Below are 20,776 nucleotides of genomic sequence, written 5' to 3' on the forward strand. Positions count from 1 at the left end.
ATAAATTTGTTTCTGATATGCAAAAGCAATACTTTCATAGCATTTGATCTTATAGAATTAAAATTTCATACAGTACTCATCTTGATGTTTAAAAAAAAAATTCACAGAAAAAATATAAATTACATAGCCTGACTGCATGGTACTGTTATTTCCAGTTTCTAGTTTGGTAATTAAAACCTTCATTAAGTCTGTTAACAAATCATTACCTGTACATTTATGAAGGCAACTGACATGATTTGCAAACAAAACCTTCAGGTTTTATGTTATTTACCAAAGAGTGCAGTTCAGCAAGAAAGAAAACCCAGTATGCAAATTTTCAGAATATTTTACAAATTTACCAGTTCCTGTGACACAAACTGTTTCAATCTTTCAAGATACTGTCCATAAAGTTCCACATCATTGTGACCTGCCCCTTCAACCCACAGAGGCTCCACAGGTCTTTGGCAACGCTCAAACAATGCGAGGCCATGTGAAAAGTCAATGACTTCATCTTCAGTCCCATGAATTATTAATACTGGAGAGGTAATCTTAGAGATTTTGTCAATGCTGTAGGGAAAGAGAAAGAGGAAAGAAGTCAACAAATTAAGTATGAAAAGGAAACAAAACAAATTTTCTTGTGTTATATTAGATAATTTAAACATCAGAACCATCTTTGAATCAATTCAGAAGGGATAGATACCTCTTGGATTTCAAATAAGATTCAAAAGTCATCTTTACATTACTCCCTATCTTAAGATTATCTGAGGACGTTAACTTCATGCACTTCTGTTTTGAGGGAATCACTCAATAATTATAGTCATCCTACTTTGCCTTTCTACAACGTTGACATTTTAGCACAGAAACTTAGGTTGCAAGGACAGGAAGAAACCAAGGACCATTTCAGCTATGTGCTAACTTCATACCTCTCTGCATTCACGTTTTTTTCTCCCTCCCAATATCCTACTAAAATGATAGCAAAATACTTTTTTTGTTTTGGGTATTTACTACAAAAATAGAAAGATATAATAAAACATAACATTTTGGAGCTGGAAAGCAGATGAATATGTGAGATAACAGATTAAAAGTATAGGAGAAAACACAATTTTTAAGGACAGAAGGGTAAAGTGAAGAACCAATCCAATTTATGTCATGGAATACCCCCAGAAGGCTAGGAACTGACATGCAGATAAAGGCGGGTGATTCAAATCTACAGAATTTGTTCAGTCTGTTTAAGAAATAGTGTCCTGCACCCGCCCCCCCGCCACCCCAGTTCTTTTCTTTCCCCTTCCTTTTGCAGCTGGGTAACTGCCCTCTACCTAAAACTGGAGGGTTTGTGGACTAGGGGATTGCCGGACACAGTTTAAGGCAGAGGTACCAAATAGCAAGTAAACATATACATGTTGGCTGCTATGAACCCATTTTCCCTACTGGGCTCCCAGAATGCTGGCAGCCAAGCCTCCACCTTTTAAGAGGTAGTTGTAGGAAGAGTCTTCTTTGGAGACTATATATCTGCCTTAAGAGGAAAGATAAATACTGACATCAGGGTGGGATCCCCAACTAATTGGCTTGGCCAGATCACTGGATAGTGAAACTCACAGTCAACAAGTCTTAATTCCCCACACTTCAGGTCAGCTCTTTAGTTCCTTACTCTTCCATATGAGCACACAAGTAAGAATTATCAGACATAAGAGGAGATGTCACTTTACATATAAGACAAGGATCAAAATAAACAGTAAAAAAAGGCAATTTGGAAGAGACAAACAATACAAAGAAGAAACCTTACAAAGAACAATTCTTTAAAAATTTTCTGAGAGAAAGAGGCGCAAGGCATAACTATAAAATGAGGACAGAATCTTGAAAAAGAAGAAAATCATCAACGAAATAATTCAAGGCAGCATTTGGTAAGGAAAAAATGTTTGGGTATATTATTTGCTGTCAACTCTTCAATAGTAGAGTAATTAAATAAAAAAGGAAACGTATGATCTTTTTCAAACAGTCTACTGTTAGTGCTGCACTCTCTGTTGGTGCAGCTGAAATGAAAGAGGGAGCTAAACAGAGATGTAACTTGGCAATAGTTTACCCCAAATATCTCCCTATCATTCCTACCATTCAGCTACAAAGTATAATGCACATACCTTCCAATCTACCATTTTCTAAAACAAAAACAAACCCCTAATAAATGTAAAAACCAAAAACCTCCCACAGCCTGCTCTGGTGATAATATCATATGCTCCCATATGCTTCCCTACCAAAGTAACCCCTTACTGACTAATGAAGAAAAAATTTGCTTTTGAAATGACCCTTGCTGTTCTTATAAAGAATCAAGTGGTGACTTGGCCTTTGGCCTATCTATCATTCACAAAGAATCTTTGTATTGCTGCCAATTTGGGAAAGGAAATAAGACTGAAATTTGCCAGCCTGTCACTTCTTGCCTTCTTCCTTTCTTTGAGAAAAATAGGCTGTCAATTTTTTTGTAACAATGAAGAAGAGCTAGTGGGAACTACCATCCTGTGTTGAGAAGCATGAAGAAAAGTAGCCCTTCTTTTATTTTATTTTTTATTTTTTGAGGTACAAGGGCCTCTCACTGTTGTGGCCTCTCCCGTTGCGGAGCACAGGCTCCGGACGCGCAGGCTCAGCGGCCATGGCTCACGGGCCCAGCCGCTCCGCGGCATGTGGGATCTTCCCGGACAGGGGCACGAACCCGTGTCCCCTGCATCGGCAGGCGGACTCTCAACCACTGCGCCACCAGGGAAGCCCAGTAGCCCTTCTTTTAAATTTGTCTAACACTTATGTTTGCAGACTTTGTGGGGGCAATAATTATTCTGGCTCATTTAAGACTCAACATTTTCGCAATTCACTTTTTTGTAAATCAGATATCACTAAGTAGACATCGTTCATTCATTTTTTACAGAAGATTAAAAAAATTTTTTTAATTTATTTTATTTTTGGCTGTGTTGGGTCTTCGTTGTTGAGCGCAGGCTTTTCTCTGGTTGCCACGAGCGGGGACTACTCTCTGTTGCGGTGTGCAGGCTTCTCACTGCGGTGGCTTTTCTTGTTGTGGAGCACAGGCTCTAGGCGCACGGGCTTCAGTAGCTGTGGCACGTGGGCTCAGCAGTTGTGGCTCGCAGGCTCTAGAGCACAGGGTCAGTAGTTGTGGTGCACAGGCTTAGTTGCTGCACGGCATGTGGGATCTTCCCAGACCAGGGCTCGAACCCATGTCCCCTGCATTGGCAGGTGGATTCGTAACCACTGCGCCACCAGGGAAGCCCCGTTCATTCATATTTTATGCACGTGTCTCATTTTCCCTCTACTTGTTCCTCTCCTCCAGTATTATGCACCTCACTGGATGGTACTATCGTCCATTAGCAGCTCAAGTCAGAAACCTGGGAATTATATTCAAATTCTTTTGTTTAGCATCCTATATACAGTCTGACATTTAGTTCTATCAATTTTTTCTCAAATTCACTCTCTTATCTCCAATACTAGTGCCACCATCTGGGGTATAAGGCTCTCAGCACTTTTCACTTGGGTTACTATTGCTCAAACACTTCAGCCTTCTGACAGATGTCCTGCCACCACCTTCTTCACAAATTAATTTTCCCACAATTTCTATAATATATGTAAAATAGGAGCTCATGGCTGAGTGACCTGTATCATGAATACCTTAAGTGATGGAAAAAAATTCCCTCAAAAGTTTCTTCGAATTAAACTATTTGAATATTAATACTTACTTTGGGAATGCATCAAAACAGTAGGTCTTCTTGGTATCAGGAAAAGCGACTCGCATTCCTGAGGTCAAAGGAGAATGAAGAATAACAGCAGCACTCTCATACCGAGCAGCAAGATCCACAGATGGTACTGTCCCTATACTTTGGCCATATATAATCACATTTTCAGGGCGAATGCCATATCTACAAAGTTCAGAAGTTAAAACAAAAAAAGAGTTGGAGAATCAGACTGGTATGAAGTGTTCAATCACTACGAAGGACTTAATCATAAAAAAGAATGACAGAATGAGACAATGTCAATAAATTTATATTTAAAATTTAAGTTTCTTAGTCGTCACTAACATATTTAATGTCACAATAAAATCTATATTATTTCATGTTTCAAGTCTATCTTTTGGAAAAATAATGGCTGAGGTCTCTTAAAATTTTAATCTTAAGGAATGAATTTATTAAATCATTTATGCAATTCAATGTAGCATATTATTGACTATATTTGGAACATACTATGTCACTAATATTTTAATGTACTGATGTTTAATGGAGATTTAGTGTTTATTTTCCATTCAATGTAACAAAGGTTCTTTATTTCTCTAGGCATTAAAAGTGGTTCATTTTATTTTCTGAAGTTGGTCATAGTGATGAAAATGCAACATATAGTTACAGTATGGAATGATGAATAAAATATATGTATTGCTTTAGCCAAGAGCAAATTACTTATTTTTCTTGAGATTTACATTTATTTACCCATAGAAATGGACTAATGATTGGAAAGTTCAATAGATGAATGAGAATTCCAAAAGCCACATGGGTCAGTGATTTATGAATACTTCCTTTAAAAATGATTCAGATTTAAATATATGAGCTCACTAACTCAGTTATATTGGGTATATACTATGTTCCAGGCATTGTTACTTGTCTACAGTATAACTGTCTTAACTATAAACTACTGCAAGTGTAAGTGAGGTACTATAGGAGCTAATGAATGTGGGATTAAGGGCTAGAGTGACATCAAATATGCCTTTCCACTTCAGCAGTCTGACAGCAGTCATTTCTGGATGCTAAGGGCCATTTGCACAACAGCTTTTAGTCTTCTGAAAATGTAATAAAGCTTTCCAAGTATCTGAACATTCACCAGGAAAGAGCAAGACAAACTCTACGTGCTCCCTATGGCTCTTCCCAGGGGCACAGGAGTATTTGGACTATCCAGGTGGTGACATACCTCTCCATAGTTTCTTCAAATCAGTCCTACAGAAGAATTTGGACCATGTCCCAAAGATTGGGTTCCATCTACTACAGACTGACTCTAAATGTAACAAAACTCAGAAAAGCTTTTTTTGCACTCCCCTGGTGATGCACTGTTTAAGAATACGCCTGCCAACACAGGGGACACAGGTTTGATCCTTGGTCTGGGAAGATCCCACATGCCACGGAGCAACTAGGCCCATGTGCCACAACTACTGAGCCTGCACTCTAGAGCCTGTGAGCCACAACTACTGAGCCCGAGTGCCACAACTACTGAAGCCCGTGCGCCTAGAACCCATGCTCTGCAACGAGAAGCCATCACAATGAGAAGCCCACGCACCACAACTAAGAGTAGCCCTCGCTCGCCACAACTAGAGAAGGCCCGTGCGCAGCAATGAAGACCCAACACAGCCTAAATAAATAAATAAATAAATAAATAAATGAATCAATAAATAAATACCCTACACAGAATCTTAAAAAAAAAATTTTTTTTAAAGAAAAGCTTTTTTCTTTGCAACAGACCTAGCTTCATAGGAATGAAGAAATTAGGAAAATGAACATTTGCAGCATCCATCAGCATAACGCTTGGGGCTGCATGGATGCTGTTTAGCTGAAGAGCAGAACTGTTGGTGGCAACGATGGGTTTTAGGCTAAAGCTAGCAATGGCAAGGCTCCAGAGTAGCTGAAGCAGCTGCCAATTTACTATCAGAGGACTCAAAGCAGTAACAGAATTTCAGAATAGTACACGTTAGAAAGGACTTCAGAAACCATCTAATCTAGGTTGGCTGCTTACTGAGCAGATGTTCAAAGTCAGAGTAAGTTAATGACAGACCTGTAATTAGAACCCAGGCATCCTGACTCCAGATCCAGTGCCTTTTCTATTACAGCACACAGATAATGAGCTCAAATACTGTGGGGGAAAGGCTGCATAGTGAATATTCATACTTTATTTTCTGTTGATCCATCAGAAGTTCAGAAACATGGTTACTATAGATATTCAATTATCCTTAAAGGGAGGTTATTCAAATAATAATTATTTAAGTTAATTATTTTTTCCCTTCCTGGTTACTTAAGCCCTTTTTTACTTTAATCAAGTAAAGGAAATGAAAGGCACGAATTCTAATTACACACATTTTATTAGATGATAGAATTCAAGAACTGGAAAGAATCTTGGAGATCATTTAACTCAACCTCTTCATTAAGCAGACTAAGAAACAGAGGCTCAGAAAAATTAAATAAATTTCCCAAGACTTCCTAACTTTACTAACTCTTCCAACCATATTTAGAGTTCAACATAAGAGAAATTTTAAGTCTGAAATTCTATGCTAAACTAGTATGTGGGACTAGGTAGCAATCTATCTGTTCTACTCCTATTCTTTATTCATACTGGTCAAGTGTATAAAAAGATTAATTAACCCAGACTAGAAATCACTTTAGAAAGTTTCCTGTAAATTGATATCTGATAAGATTTAAAAAAAAATAATAAAGCTGACCACTTACAAGAGGGGATTCTTTTACATAAACATAGAAAGAACACTTAGCTGGATACTAACATGTTTTCCTTGAATAAATTTATACTTTTGTGTTACTTGGAAGCACTAATAATGAAGGCTATCTGCTTTTAGCACCTTTAAAAGCTATACTAATTCACTGAAGTTGAATTATATGTATGTGAATTACATTGCAATAAAGCTGTTATTAAAAAATTATCATATTTTCCTGACAGGTATTATATATACTATATTCAACTGGCTGAATCTGAAAGGCGGAACTCAGTTTTGTTTGCGGGCCTGAGGGGATTGACATGAGTATAACCGAAGCATATTTTGACTGTGGTCATTTAAGGTAGTTTTTAAGTTTATAAATTTTTACCACTCTGTGCCTGCCTCCCTCCCACCCCTAAACTCCATAATTACTACTTACCATCTATTTTTTTCTTACTTGTCAGAAATATGTTTTCATATCAATTGACTTAAGAATCCCTTTTATACAGAACGCTGCTATGAGACCATAGTTTTACTATACATCTTGGAGGGGAAAATGTTTCTAAAGATATTTTCTAAAAAAGGTTATATCTACTAATGAAATTGAGAAAGTTCTTCCCAACTAACTGAAACCATTAATATTTAAACATTAAATTAGGAATGGTAAATTTTCTTTATGTACTCTACCTTCAGTCTAAAATACTCTGGAGGGATTTCCCTGGTGGTGCAGTGGTTAAGAATCCGCCTGCCAATGCAGGGGACACGGGTTGGAGCCCTGGTCCAGGAAGATCCCACATGCTGTGGAGCAACTAAGCCCATGCGCCACAACTACCGAGCCTGCTCTCTAGAGCCGGAGAGCCACAATTGCTGAGCCCACGTGCCACAACTACTGAAGCCCGCGTGCCTAGAGCCCATGCTCCACAACAAGAGAAGCCACCGCAGTGAGAAGCCCGCGCACTGCAACGAAGAGTAGCCCCAGCTCACTGCAACTAGAGAAAGCCCGCACACAGCAATGAAGAACCAACGCAGCCAAATAAAAAAAAAAAAAACATCTCTGGAAGTCAGGCAGCTTATTAATGTACAATGAAGAATAATTTGTACTAAGGTATCTTTCTGTTTAGTGTACATTAACTGTCTGATGAGAAAATACACTGAAGTATACAAAACTGCAATCTTTTTCAAGAAAAATTTATAAGTATCTTCATGATTAGAAAAGATTAATGTTATTTCTATTTATTAATTTTTAATTATTAATTATATAAAATGATGCAAACCCTGCCTTAGGATTTTAACAATCTAGCCTCTTACTCTGTTAATGACAGATCAAGTGAATGATTAGCTAAATCACTGTTTTCTCTCATTCCCTTGAAATGTTGCAACTTTGAATAAACATTTTTATACCATAATCCAATAAGTTTCTAAAACGAAACATTTTTCACTGGCTTAAATTTTTAGGGAAATCATACACACACACAAGCTGTCAAACTCTTTTATGCTATTATACAAAATTTAGAATTACAATCTAAAAGTGTAACTCTGCATAGGTTTATACTGGTAAATATAATCTTTATTTAGTACTTCAAGATGTGTTACAAAAACAGATTTTATTCTATTCTTATACAAGACAATTTTATCAGCCATCACAAATGTGGAAAACAATTCCCAATCACCATTTACCTTGTCCTAAGAGCAAGCCAAGCAGCTTCTATGTCTGCATAGAGGTTCTTCTCTGTTGGTTTCCCAGAACTTGCACCATATCCAGAATAATCATATGAGAATATATTACAATTAATCCGTGATCCCAGTCCTATGTAAAAACTGCTCATCTGACCAAGATCAACAGCATTTCCGTGTGAAAAGAGTAAAGTGTATTTGGCATTGGGTGAGCAACGCACAAACATGCAGGCAATTCTGTTGCCTTTACTGGTTCTAGTCATGAAACACTCAATAGCATCTTTTTCTCTAGAAGAATATTGCCAGTCTGCTCGTTCTGATAGGTGTAACGTCCAGCGGCTTCCACTTTCATCACACATCAGCGTGTAAGTTGGATCAGGTGGCAAAAATGCTAATTTTGAAGCAATTTTCCCTGGACAAGGTGGACAGCAGAAGAGGCAACATAGCTCACTAAATGAAAGATTATTCATCTTCTGAAAAAGAAAAGAATAGTCAATGTTTTAATCACTGAATGTCCATTCTGTATTTGCATACAATAAAAGTTAAAACAAAGACACCAGTAAATTCTACTACTGGACAGTGTCTACTACTATTATATGAAGTATGCTTTCCCAAATAGATTTTTGGCATCTTTCTAGAAACACTTTAAATCATGAGGTGAGGCAAATATTCCTGACCAGGAAACAGACTCAAATACTATGTGACATGTTGCAAACAGTAGTTGATATTTTATAATACTTAACCAAAATATGAAAAATGATACTCTTACCAGAGAGTAGAGGTATAAATTTGTTATTTCTCCACAAATAACAACATAGTAGGTATGAAATATCTTTAGTTAGCTTGTAATTTCTGTGTAACTCAGTGAAAATTCTCAGAATCTCGTGAGAAGCTAGGGATTTAACATAATATAGTAAATATATAATAACAGCACTTACTATTTGTCAGGCATTGTGCTAAGGGTTCTATGCGTATTAGCATGTTTAATCCTCTAAGCAACCCCTGTATGGTAGTCTGAGAAAAGAAACTTGTACAAGGTGAGGAAGTGAGGGAGCCAGGACTTGACACCAGGCTCAGTCATTGTCCCACATCACTGCGCTACACTGCTTCAAGGGCTCAAAACACTATTTGTCTCAGAAGCTTATTATTTTAGCCATATTTGTCTCAGAAGCCTATTATGTTAGCCATAGTGCCAATGGCCTAAATAACCTGTAAAACATTAAAATGTATATATGAATATATGTATGTATGAAATTATTGCCCAAATTAAGAAGGCATTATTATGGAAAAAAGATCTGCTCAAGGAAAATTTCCTAAATGGTCAGATGGAAATGAGCATAAGGTTTGAAGTCAGAGAGAGTTGTGGTAGCACTTACTAGCCGTGTGCCCTTGGGCAAATTATTTACCTTTTTGACCCTCACTGTCTTCATAAGTAAATGAGGCCAATGCCTACAATGAACAGAGTGGTTGTGAAGGACAAATATAATGATATCGTTAAGGCATTTAACATAGTAATGGCTGTAGAGCTGACACATTCAGAAATGGTCCACTTTCTCCTATGCCTTTTTCATCAGTATTTTAAAAGAATCCACAGCTCATATTAACTCAGAAACCAAATAAAGTACTACTTGTTTGCCCTACCAGCATTTCCTTCTAATTATCTTTTCTCAAATTCCTATCTCTTTTTAGCAGTAGACCATTGTTTAGTTCCAGGAAGAAGGCATTCAAAACAAACACCTTCCAGAGGTTTGGTAGCACCTAATTTTCTCCCAAAAAAATCTAAATAAAAGGATAGGGGAAAAAAAGTACTTCATCATACCAAAAAATGAGAAACTATCACCTCAGAAGAGCGACTAAAGTGTTGAGCACATATGGAAAGAAATGAATGCCTTTTTCATTAATTACTGATTCAAAATCTAGTTTATATTGCTTAATACAAACATGTTAATTTCCCAGTGTAAACTAATGAGGAGAAAGAAGAAGCAGAAACAGCACAGAGAGAGAAGAAGAGTAGGAGTGACATGAAAGGCTTTAAAAGATGAGTAAGGGAAGGGCAGAAAAATGTCTCTTGGCTAATGGGAAGCACCTTTACTTGTTATTCTATTTTTATTCCCTTTCAGCCTTCAAAATGAATATAGCCTGAATAAGTTAATGTCTTACTCTGGTTGAAACAAGAGTCAGATAGAACAAAAATGACAACTAGGTGTCATCCTTATGCTAACTCTAATTGGCTCCATGACATATTGTACTGAGGAGGATTCTGAGAGCATGCCCAGGGCTTAGCAGGCAAAGAATGTGTGATAAATTAGCAAAGTCTACTACAGAATTTGGCTACAAATCTATTATCCTGGTCAGGAGGATAAAGGATCTGGTGAAGATGGCGGAGAAGGGAGTTCAAAGGGTCAGTTCCAAAGAAGGAGATGATCCCCAAAACAAAAACAAACAAACAAAAAAACCTAAAAACAAAGAAGGAGATAACCTGGAAAAAGAAGATGAGGTAGAAGGTACAATATATCAGTGCTATCCGTTTAATAATCTGCCTATGGTCATTTCTTATCCCCAATTACCTTACACGCCATCAACTGCTGACCCTCAAGAGCATATTAAAAGCTTGATTAAGTAAACTGTATATAGCTATACTATGTTCCTGTAATTTACCACTTGAATGTGAAGACTTTTATGTACTATAATAAAGTAATTTTGAAATAAACTGGCTGACCGAACATATATAATGCTGCAGAGACGATTCTGAAGATGAACCCAAAGGAAAAAATTAGACGAGAAAAAGCTGCCATGCCAGGGTCAAGTCAAATGAAAGACAATCTGACCTTCTTAATGGTGGCAGAAGAAATTATTCCTACCTCCACTGCCTCAAACCCAGACAACTGGTATCCACTTAATAACATAAACTTGGAAATGATCGCTTTCCTAATGATAGGTCTGATATAGGGCAGCAACATAGACTTGCTTAAAAAAGTTCTTCTCTCCTTTTCTATAAATGTGAAATTTTTCACAATAGAAAATATAAATAAAACAAATAAACCTAAGTTTTAGTAAGATCAGAGCAGAACTGGGCAAATTACTGAGGGAGAATATCTTATTCTTGATAAATCACTGAAATATCTTATTAAATTTAGATAATTTAAATCCAATTTGTTTCATATATATTTGTTTGATATATAAATCCAATTTGTTTCATATATTCATCTGAATATAAACATATTATTTACTAGTTATTTCTTTTTTGTTTTTTTTTTTGCATTACGCGGGCCTCTCACTGTTGTGGCCTCTCCCGTTGCGGAGCACAGGCTCCGGACGCGCAGGCTCAGCGGCCATGGCTCACAGGCCCAGCCGCTCCGCGGCATGTGGGATCTTCCCGGACCGGGGCACGAAACCGTGTCTCCTGCATCGGAGGGCGGACTCTCAACCACTGCGCCACCAGGGAAGCCCTACTAGTTATTTCTTGACAACAAAATCTTGAGGCGACAAGGCAGTGAGTAATCACAGATGGAAAACAACAGAGTTATGAGAGTACACAAAAGTCATACAACAAATTGAATAATTTGTAGCTGAATTTTTGGACCAGACAAAACAAGAATTTAAAATAAGTTATAATAAACCTATTTGGAGAGAGAGAGAGAGAGAGAGAGAGAGAGAGAGAGAAGGAGGAAGTGAGAGAGAGAGAAAACTTAAAGATGAAGCAGAAAATAGTGTCAGAAAGAAAAATTCAACTGGAATCCCTGGTATAAAAAATCAGTATCTGAAATAAAGAATTGAACTGATGGGTTGGGTACAAATATTGATAACAGTTGAAGAACACATTAGTGAGCTGGAAAATCAGGTTGAAGAATTCCCAGGTATGGAATTTTTCAGGGGGATGAAGAGATGGAAAATATAAAAGAAAATTTAAGGAGGATTTCAGTAGAAATACCAATATCAATACTATAAGAGTCCCCTCCAAAAAAAGAGAGGAGAAAATAAAGACAATCTAATAATTTTTCAGAATTAAAGAGAGAAAATTCAGATTGAAATAGCTCAGTATGCCAAATAGGTATTTAAGAAAACTTTCACAGCTAGACAAATTACAGTAAATATTAAAACTGCCAGAAACAAAAATCTTAACGTTTCCAAAAGGGAAGAACAGATTACTTACAAAGGAACAAGAATCAGATGAACATCTAACTTTTGAATAGCAACACTAGAAACCAGAAGGCACTGAAGGGATAAGTTTAAAGTAAGGAAAAAGCTTTGAAGCTAGAATTTCACACAGATAAAATACCAATTTAATATGACGATAAAATAAGTATATCTGCAGGCACACAAAAACTCAGAAGGTTCTAAGTCAAGACCCTCTATGAAAAACTCCAGCAAGGAGGAAAAGAAATGCAAGAGAAGTCTGAGATATCTGAGATATGACAAATAAAGAATAGTTAATATAATGTCTTTTTTGGTAAGTAAGCAATGGAGGAAAAAAAAAAAGCAGCCAAGTATATCCCTAATAACCCAGAATCAAACCTTTGGAGAATACCAATGTGGAGGGGATTGGAATAAGAGTTAGGGAGTATTTAAGAAGTAAAAATGTGCCGGGGCACTGGTCACTTGAATTGTTCGGAATATTAATACTGATAAGCTTAAGACACAGAAGAAAAGCATGAATATGACTGTTATTTATTTTGGCTGCACCAAGCGGCACAGGAGATCTTAGTTCCCTGACCAGGGAATGCACCCATGCCCCCTGCAGTGGAAGCATGGAGTCCTAATCACTGGGTCGCCAGGGAATTTCCATTATGACTCTTAATAAGTCAGACATAACCACCATAAAAATGATACTTTGATACACCTCAAGAGTAGTTATAGTTTTCATTACAAATGTCTAGCCTTGAGTATTTATCAACATGTTAAAACTCAAGAAGGAGTGTAAACACAAAGAAATAAGAAATTAATGGTAGATATCAACAAAATAGAGAACAAAATGCAACAGAAAAAGAGGTCATTCTGGACCTCTAGTGCCATGCAGAGTATTTGACACATGAGGTTTCTAATTATTTTTTAGATGAATGAGTTAGTAAATTATTAAGATTAACTCAACCCTCTGCACCTCAGAAGCCCCCACAAAAGAATGAAAAAAGTTTACAAATCACATGTTAAGAAAAAAATCCAACATATTTTGTGACAATTACTTAGGTTTCTTGTATGGGCGCAGAATAGAAGCAATCAAATAAAAATGTATGAACCTGAATGAAGGAGGGTTCAGGCAGGAAAAGCATTGCTAGTTACTGAAATCATTCAGTGTGTTATAAAGCACAGAACAGAACAGTCTTCCAGGGAGAAGGAAATCTTGCCCTTTTGAAAATCAATTCACAAAATGAAAGGTCAGCTCAATGTTAAACAGATGGCCCATTGTGAAAATTAAGGTTTTCCTTTTGGCAGGGGACTCAGAGTTACTTCACTTATATAGCAGGAGGAAGTTCCTAAAATTGCATGAAATAATAATTTAAGAACTTGCTTCTCCTGGTAACTTTTTCCTGCTCAATGACAAAGGAAAAAAGATGAACACCTGAGTCCTTTCTCAGCAAAACAGGAAGACTACTGTTAAAGAATGTCCTTAAATAAAATGACATACTATAATCTCCTTCCTCTCTTTTTTTAAAAAAAATAAATTTATTTTTGGCTGAGTTGGGTCTTCGTTGCTGCGCGTGGGCTTTCTCTAGTTGCGGTGAGTGGGGGGCTACTCTTTGTTGCGGTGCACAGGCTTCTCATTGCGATGGCTTCTCTTGTTGCAGAGCACAGGCCCTAGGCACATGGGCTTCAGTAGTTGCGGCACGCAGGCTCAGTAGCTGTGGCTCACGGGCTCTAGAGTGCAGGCTCAGTAGTTGTGGCACACGGGTTTAGTTGCTCTGCAGCATGCGGGATCTGCCCGGACCAGGGATCGTACCTGTGTCCCCTGTATTGGCAGGTGGATTCTCAACCACTGCACCACCAGGGAAGCCCCTCCTTCCTCTCTTCTGACAGAAGAAATTACTGAAACGACTTCTGTCAATTCCTGATGTAATAACATTTACTGAAAAAAAATCTCCCTTTCATCTCTTTTGTAATAGTTTCTTGGTAATGCAGATTGACTCATATTACTACCATCTACAAAGGACAACTGACTCTTTTAGGGTTCAAGATTTTATCATAATGAACAGTACTAGTACTCAATAGTCTTTTAAAAAAGGTTTTAGAGAAAACATTTTAAAAGTATCAATACTTATAACTTTTCTTCATTTTGTGTGGTATTTTGACAATTTCACTCTAAATAGCATCTGAGCTGATTTAAAGTCTTACCCAATTTAGAGTGTAGTCAGTAGATAATAAACTGCTTAATTTTTTTTTTTTTTTTTTTGTGGTACGCAGGCCTCTCACTGTTGTGGCCTCTCCCATTGCGGAGCACAGGCTCCGGACGCGCAGGCTCAGCGGCCATGGCTCACGGGCCCAGCCGCTCCGCGGCATGTGGGATCTTCCCGGACCGGGGCATGAACCCGTGTCCCCTGCATCGACAGGCGGACTCTCAACCACTGCGCCACCAGGGAAGCCCCAAACTGCTTAAATTTTGATATACTAGATTTCATGTTAAGAACTACATTCTAAAGTCCAAGATGAATTTCTTTGAATTTGGCTTCATGCATGGAAATCTGGGGAAGTAATATTACATATTGTTTTGTAGAATGTCAGAATTTGTTACCTAGAGAATCTGCGATTACTACTTTCAGTTAGTTATACGTCTATCTATTTAGCAATCAGGCTTCAAGAAGTCCCGGTGATTCAGAATAACAGCAACACTTCCCAGAGATTAATTTTTTAAGATAAACAAATCTCTGAGCATTCTAAGACAAAAAATAACTAAAAAAGGGAAGACTGCACAAAATGTAAAGACTGGTCTGTTTGCTACTGTAAAAACAACCCTTTTTTTTTTTTAAGTGGTATGCGGGCTTCTCACTGCTGTGGCCTCTCCCGTTGCGGAGCACAGGCTCCGGACGCACAGGCTCAGCGGCCATGGCTCACGGGCCCAGCTGCTCTGCGGCATGTGGGATCCTCCCGGACCGGGGCACGAACCTGCGTCCCCTGCATCGGCAGGCGCACTCCCAACCACTGTGCCACCAGGGAAGCCCAAAACAACCCATTTTTGATGCTTATCTTTGGTTATAAAAATTAAAGCTTGATGTTTTTTAAACTGACAGAAGAAACCAGAAAAAATAAAAATAGATTTGTAGCAAAGCCTGCCTAACACCAGAAATGGATAAACGAGGTAGATGTTTGATTATTAAGAGCAAGAGGTAGCAAAGATCAGAATGAAGTTCGAAGCGATGGCACAGAAGATACTCAACTATGAAAAAGCAGGGAAAAAAAATCAGATTTTAGGTTAGTTCTGTACAAGGGGGCCATGAGCCCAACACATCCCAGTTGACTAATTCAAAGGAAATCACCATAATACTATATAAAGGGGGTCAATCACATACAGCTCAGTAGCCTAGGGGTGTATCTAAATCAAATTAAGCTCACTTCAGTATCCTTGGAGGGCACCAAGGGAGTTAGGTACTGCCACCCTAAGATCCAGCATGTAATCTGTAGTAGCATTTACCAAAGTACACAGCAACAAGTGAAAACCACATGTGTTACTGTTTTTAGAGAGCTATATATATTACAGAGTTTAATGTATACAGAGAAGCTGAATAATCACCATTAAAGAAGTTTGGCACCAGCCTTATTTTTCACTGAAGACAGAGTATCCAAAATACTTATAATGATCAAAATTTCTGCTAAATGTTACTTAGAAACTAGGTGTTTAGTACATGCTGTTTTAACACATTTTCTTATTTGTATATGTCTTATGGAGAAATATAGCGTATGTAGCCCTTATCTCTTTGGGGTAGGTTGTATTTATTTCTTTTAGATCATTATAAGAATCAGCAGCAGAAGTACTCCACTGTCTGTGAGATCAAAGGACTTGATTGGGTGATTTTGCTAGGAAAACTTGGAAGACAGAACGCATGGGTTGTTACATAGGAATGGAAACTTAAAAACTTAGGAAAAGTTTTTTTAAAAAGCACTGTATTTTTTGTATTTCAAATTGGAAGGAGAAATTTGGCAAAACTATTTTCTTTTAAAGAGTCATGTCAGTTACTTTTAAAGATAGTTATAATTTTTAAATACTAATAAGATTCTAGAGATACTTAGTAACTGGGCCAATGTATCACTTGAAAACACCTATGAAACGTGGTTTTTGTTGGTAAATTGAACAGATGCCTTAATAATTGCGAGTTTTATAAAACTTACAGGAGTTTCTCAAATAGACAAAGCATAATGGGTATGTCAAAATAAGTTTCCTTTCCCGCTGGTGAGAAAAGTTGGGGTTAGACACATAAAGAAAGTTGAGGTCTACCAGAGGTACCAAAATAGTCCCAATCCTAGTGTTAGTATGAATTTATTTATTTATTTTTTCTTCAGTAAAAGAAAGTTAAACAGTAAGAATCAGAAGTGAGGAAACTGGATTTATGACAAGATTATAGAAGATGGAAATTAAGGCTGAAGAGCCTGTACGCTAGGCCAAGCAAACTAATTTGGCTCAGCACTCCTACATAGGTCAATGTAGCCATTTCTACAGTACTTATGTTTTCCCCTAGTTTCTTAATTCTTACTGCACTAATACAGGAGGCACTAACCACATACGGCTACTTAAAGTAATTAAAATTAAATATTCAGTTCCTCAGCCACACTAGCCATATGTTGACTAGTGGCTACCAAATTGCACAGTGCAGAAGGAGCATTTCCATCACTGCAGAAAGTCCTATCGGGCAGCGCTGAACTAAAAGCTTTTAAACCCAGGCAATGCAGAACCAAAACTTACATGCTTCGTATCCATACTAGCTTTAAATGTTTGAGCTCCTTCCTCTCCAGTCTTTCCATCACAGTACATATAAGCTATTTTTATAGGTCCTGTTGAACAATGTAACCACCCAGAACTAAATGAGATTAACTATACAATACTGTTTTAGAAGATTACTATCTTGACAAAAATATTACATCAAACCCAACCTTAATGTAAAAGCCATTTTATTTAAAACGAGGAATGCAAATCAATTAGACTATCCATACATTTTTTTTTTTTTTTTTTTTTGCGGTACGCGGGCCTCTCACTGTTGTGGCCTCTCCCGTTGCAGAGCACAGGCTCCGGACACGCAGGCTCAGCGGCCATGGCTCACGGGCCTAGCCGCTCCGCGGCACGTGGGATGTATCCCGGACCGGGGCACGAACCCGTGTCCCCTGCATCGGCAGGCGGACTCACAACCACTGCGCCACCAGGGAAGCCCTATCCATACATTTTAATGCATGGTTTTAAGGTGTCAAAGGAATTCAATATTCTTGAAAGGTTCCTTGTATGCTGGAGTTGCAAGTAAACCGTAAGAAAATATAAGAACATATGTGATTATTAGTTAACTAATTTCTGAACACAGCCCATACAGTATTCTAAACACTTAAAATCCTGATGATCTACTTAAGCAATGCCTGAACAAAGTGAATCAAGTTTTCCTGATTAAGTAGGACAGGTTGTCGACTTTTGCATATGCTAATGTCACAGATTCCCATAAAACTCTTGGTGACTGGACAGTGCAATTTCAAAGTCACATCTACACACATTGCTAAGCATAAGCTAAAACAGGCACACATTTCCCTACCCATAATCATCAGTTTTGGGCACTTCTATTGAAAAACTTTCCAAAACATGCTTATCCTCAAAGTTCACAGAAAAGCTGTCAACGTACATTGGTGAAGATATTCCACAAATATACATTATTTTCTCCACATTTATAATAAGTAAAATCTGTTTCTGGGACACTTTCCAGGTGAAAACACACTACACACCTTAAAATACCCATCTATAGCACAATATAATTAAAGTAGTCATAAGTTATAGAAAATTTAAGGACTATTGATGATTATAAATTATGAACACAATCTTCTTTAAAAAGAGGGTTTATATTACTGGTATCCCAATTCGAATTCCTAAGAGTTATAAAAGAGATTATAAAACCATTTACCATCAACAATGAACAAGTACCCAATCAGCCATTCCTTACCAAGTAGTAAATAAAATAAGCTGTTCCAATAAAGCAAGAAACTACTTAGCAACGGCAAAGTTTCTGTTCTCAGGCAATTGAACTGCTGTAAAATATCCTGGACCCAGAGTCAAAAGACAGAAATGTAAATGGTGATAACACTACTACTATATTCAAATAATTATTAAACAGGCTGCATAATTAAAATTACTAAAATACTAAAAAGTAACATTGTAATTATAAAAGTATTACAAGACATGGTTTTAAAAAAGTCAAAACACAAGAGGTTAAAAAATAAAAAGTAAGTCTTCCTGCCAGGCTAAAATAAGTACTGGTTAAAAGTCAATTTAAGAAATCAGTTCCCTAGATACTCTTCCCAACTCAGAAGACCAGAGGTTTACATTGGAGGAATCTTCTCTGAGGAGTCAGACTAATGTGAAAGAAAGATCGAACGATACTTATATGGCAGAGGTTACATGGGGAAGTTGTGGGAACAAGAAGGATGTGTGTTACACTAGGGGGCCTTCTGTAAGTGGGATGTCAACACGTAAGAAGTAGCAATATAATACTGTTATCTAGCAGACGTTGAGAATGGACTTGAGGACACAGTGGGGAAGGGGAGGCTAGGACTAGTGAGAGAGTAGCACTGATATACATACGCTACCAAATGTAAAATGGATGGCTGGTGGGAAGCTGCTGCATAGCACGGGAGATCAGCTCGGTGCTCTGTGACCACCTAGAGGGGTGGGATAGGGAGGGTGGGAGGGAGACGCAAGAGGGAGGAGATATGGGGATATGTGTGTGCATATAGCTGATTAACTTTGTTGTACAGCAGAAACTAACACAACATTGGGAAGCAATTATACTCCAATAAAGATGTATAAAAAATACTGTTATCTAGAGATATGGAGGTAAATATAAAAAGAATCCTTCAAAAGAAAGTTAATACTCCCTGGGAAAGGATACATCAAGGAGACAGACAGGGCCCTGGCTTGCTAATTTTCACAACAAACTTTGTAGAATCATTTGGCTCCTTAACCATATGCTTGTATGAATTTAATAAAAATAAAGATTTAAAACAAAAGTCTCTTCCCTAATCCCACCCCAAACTCAAACCAAACCAGGTTCAACCCCAGAAATTATGACGTTGGGTCATTTGCTTTTAGATCTGATGTTTATTTATTTATTTATTTTTGCGATACGCGGGCCTCTCACTGTTGTGGCCTCTCCCGTTGTGGAGCACAGGCTCTGCACGCGCAGGCTCAGCGGCCATGGCTCACGGGCCCAGCCGCTCCGTGGCATGTGGGATCTTCCCGGATCAGGGCACGAACCCGTGTCCCCTGCATTGTCAGGCAGACTCTCAACCACTGCGCCACCAGGGAAGCCCTAGATCTGATGTTTAATACCACACTCATGTATTTATCCTCCACTATCATAATGTTTCATTATTATGAAAGATTAGAGCATTTACCCTTTTTCCCTTCTTTGCTCATTCTGATGTTATTTTAAAGTTTTTATAGGTTATTTTTATAACTTTCAACATTATACTTGAATCTCCATTTCTTGTTCCATCAACTTCAGGAAGTTTCCACTGGCTTCCTATGTAATCAAATACCATTATAATTGGCTATACAATTACCTTCACATTAAGTTTTATATCATTTGCAGTTTGTTTTATAATTATAAAAATTTTGTTTTATCTATAGGTTGATTTCTTAAAATTGGGTAACAATAAAAAGTATTTACAATGTTATCCACTGCCATCCAAGTAGTGGGATATTTTATGTCACTAAATTCCAAGTGTGAAGGTGTTTATAACTCTGATAACTGCTCAAAATTAAGGCACATTTCAGTTTGTTTCATATTTGGACTTTCTGAAGAGCCTTTAATTTTCCTAGAGCTGCTGCCTTTTTTTAATTTTCAGAAAGTTCATAAGCTTTTATCACATTTAACATATCCCAACTTCTTATTCTTCGAATTTGTGCAACAGAATTTGTGTTGTTTCTGAAGATGTTCTTAGTCCCCAGTGAGTTGTTTTAAACTGAAACAATTAAGTTCTGGGACAGTTCACAGTCCAGGGGTCTCTCTAGCTAGGATTTCTTTTCATCATCCTTCTGTTGTTTCATAATCTCATGTTTTAATTCTTCTGTGGGATTATTTTTTGTTTGGTTTTGCTAGAATACATCTCCAAGCATTTGCCCTCCCTCTCTCACAAGGGCCTGGGGGAAATAAAGCACATTTTAATGTACCATTTAAAAAAGTTCCTACTTTGGGACTTCCCTAGTGGCGCAGTGGTTAAGATCCCACATGCCTCAGCACAACTACTGAGCCTACGCTCTGGAGCCCGTGAGACACAACTACTGAGGCCCGTGCGCCTAGAGCCCATGTTCCGCAACGAGAGAAGCCACCGCGATGAGAAGCCTGCGCACCTCCACAAAGAGTAGCCCCCGCTCGCCTCAGCTAGAGAAAGCCCGCGCGCAGCAACCAAGACCCAACGCAGCCAAAACTATTTATTTAAAAACAAAGTTCTTACTTAGATTTCACAAATGGCAAACTAGGCATGCTTTAGAAT

At 37.8% G+C, this 20,776-nt stretch overlaps 1 protein-coding gene across 1 annotated transcript; it reads right to left on the reverse strand.

Moving 5' to 3' along the window:
* Nucleotides 1–326: 326 nt before the first annotated feature.
* On the reverse strand, nucleotides 327–8,580 carry ABHD17B (abhydrolase domain containing 17B, depalmitoylase; the record flags this gene model as incomplete). Its single annotated transcript, XM_079707261.1, has 3 exons — nucleotides 8,111–8,580; nucleotides 3,711–3,890; nucleotides 327–546 (listed from the first exon to the last, which is right to left on the reverse strand). The coding sequence occupies exons 1-3, from the start codon at nucleotides 8,575–8,577 to the stop codon at nucleotides 327–329; spliced, it is 867 nt and encodes a 288-aa protein (XP_079563387.1). The 5' UTR covers nucleotides 8,578–8,580.
* Between the last annotated feature and the right edge of the window lie 12,196 nt (nucleotides 8,581–20,776).

Source organism: Hyperoodon ampullatus (assembly GCF_949752795.1).
Source record: "Hyperoodon ampullatus genome assembly, chromosome: 6".
Lineage (NCBI taxonomy): Eukaryota > Metazoa > Chordata > Mammalia > Artiodactyla > Ziphiidae > Hyperoodon > Hyperoodon ampullatus.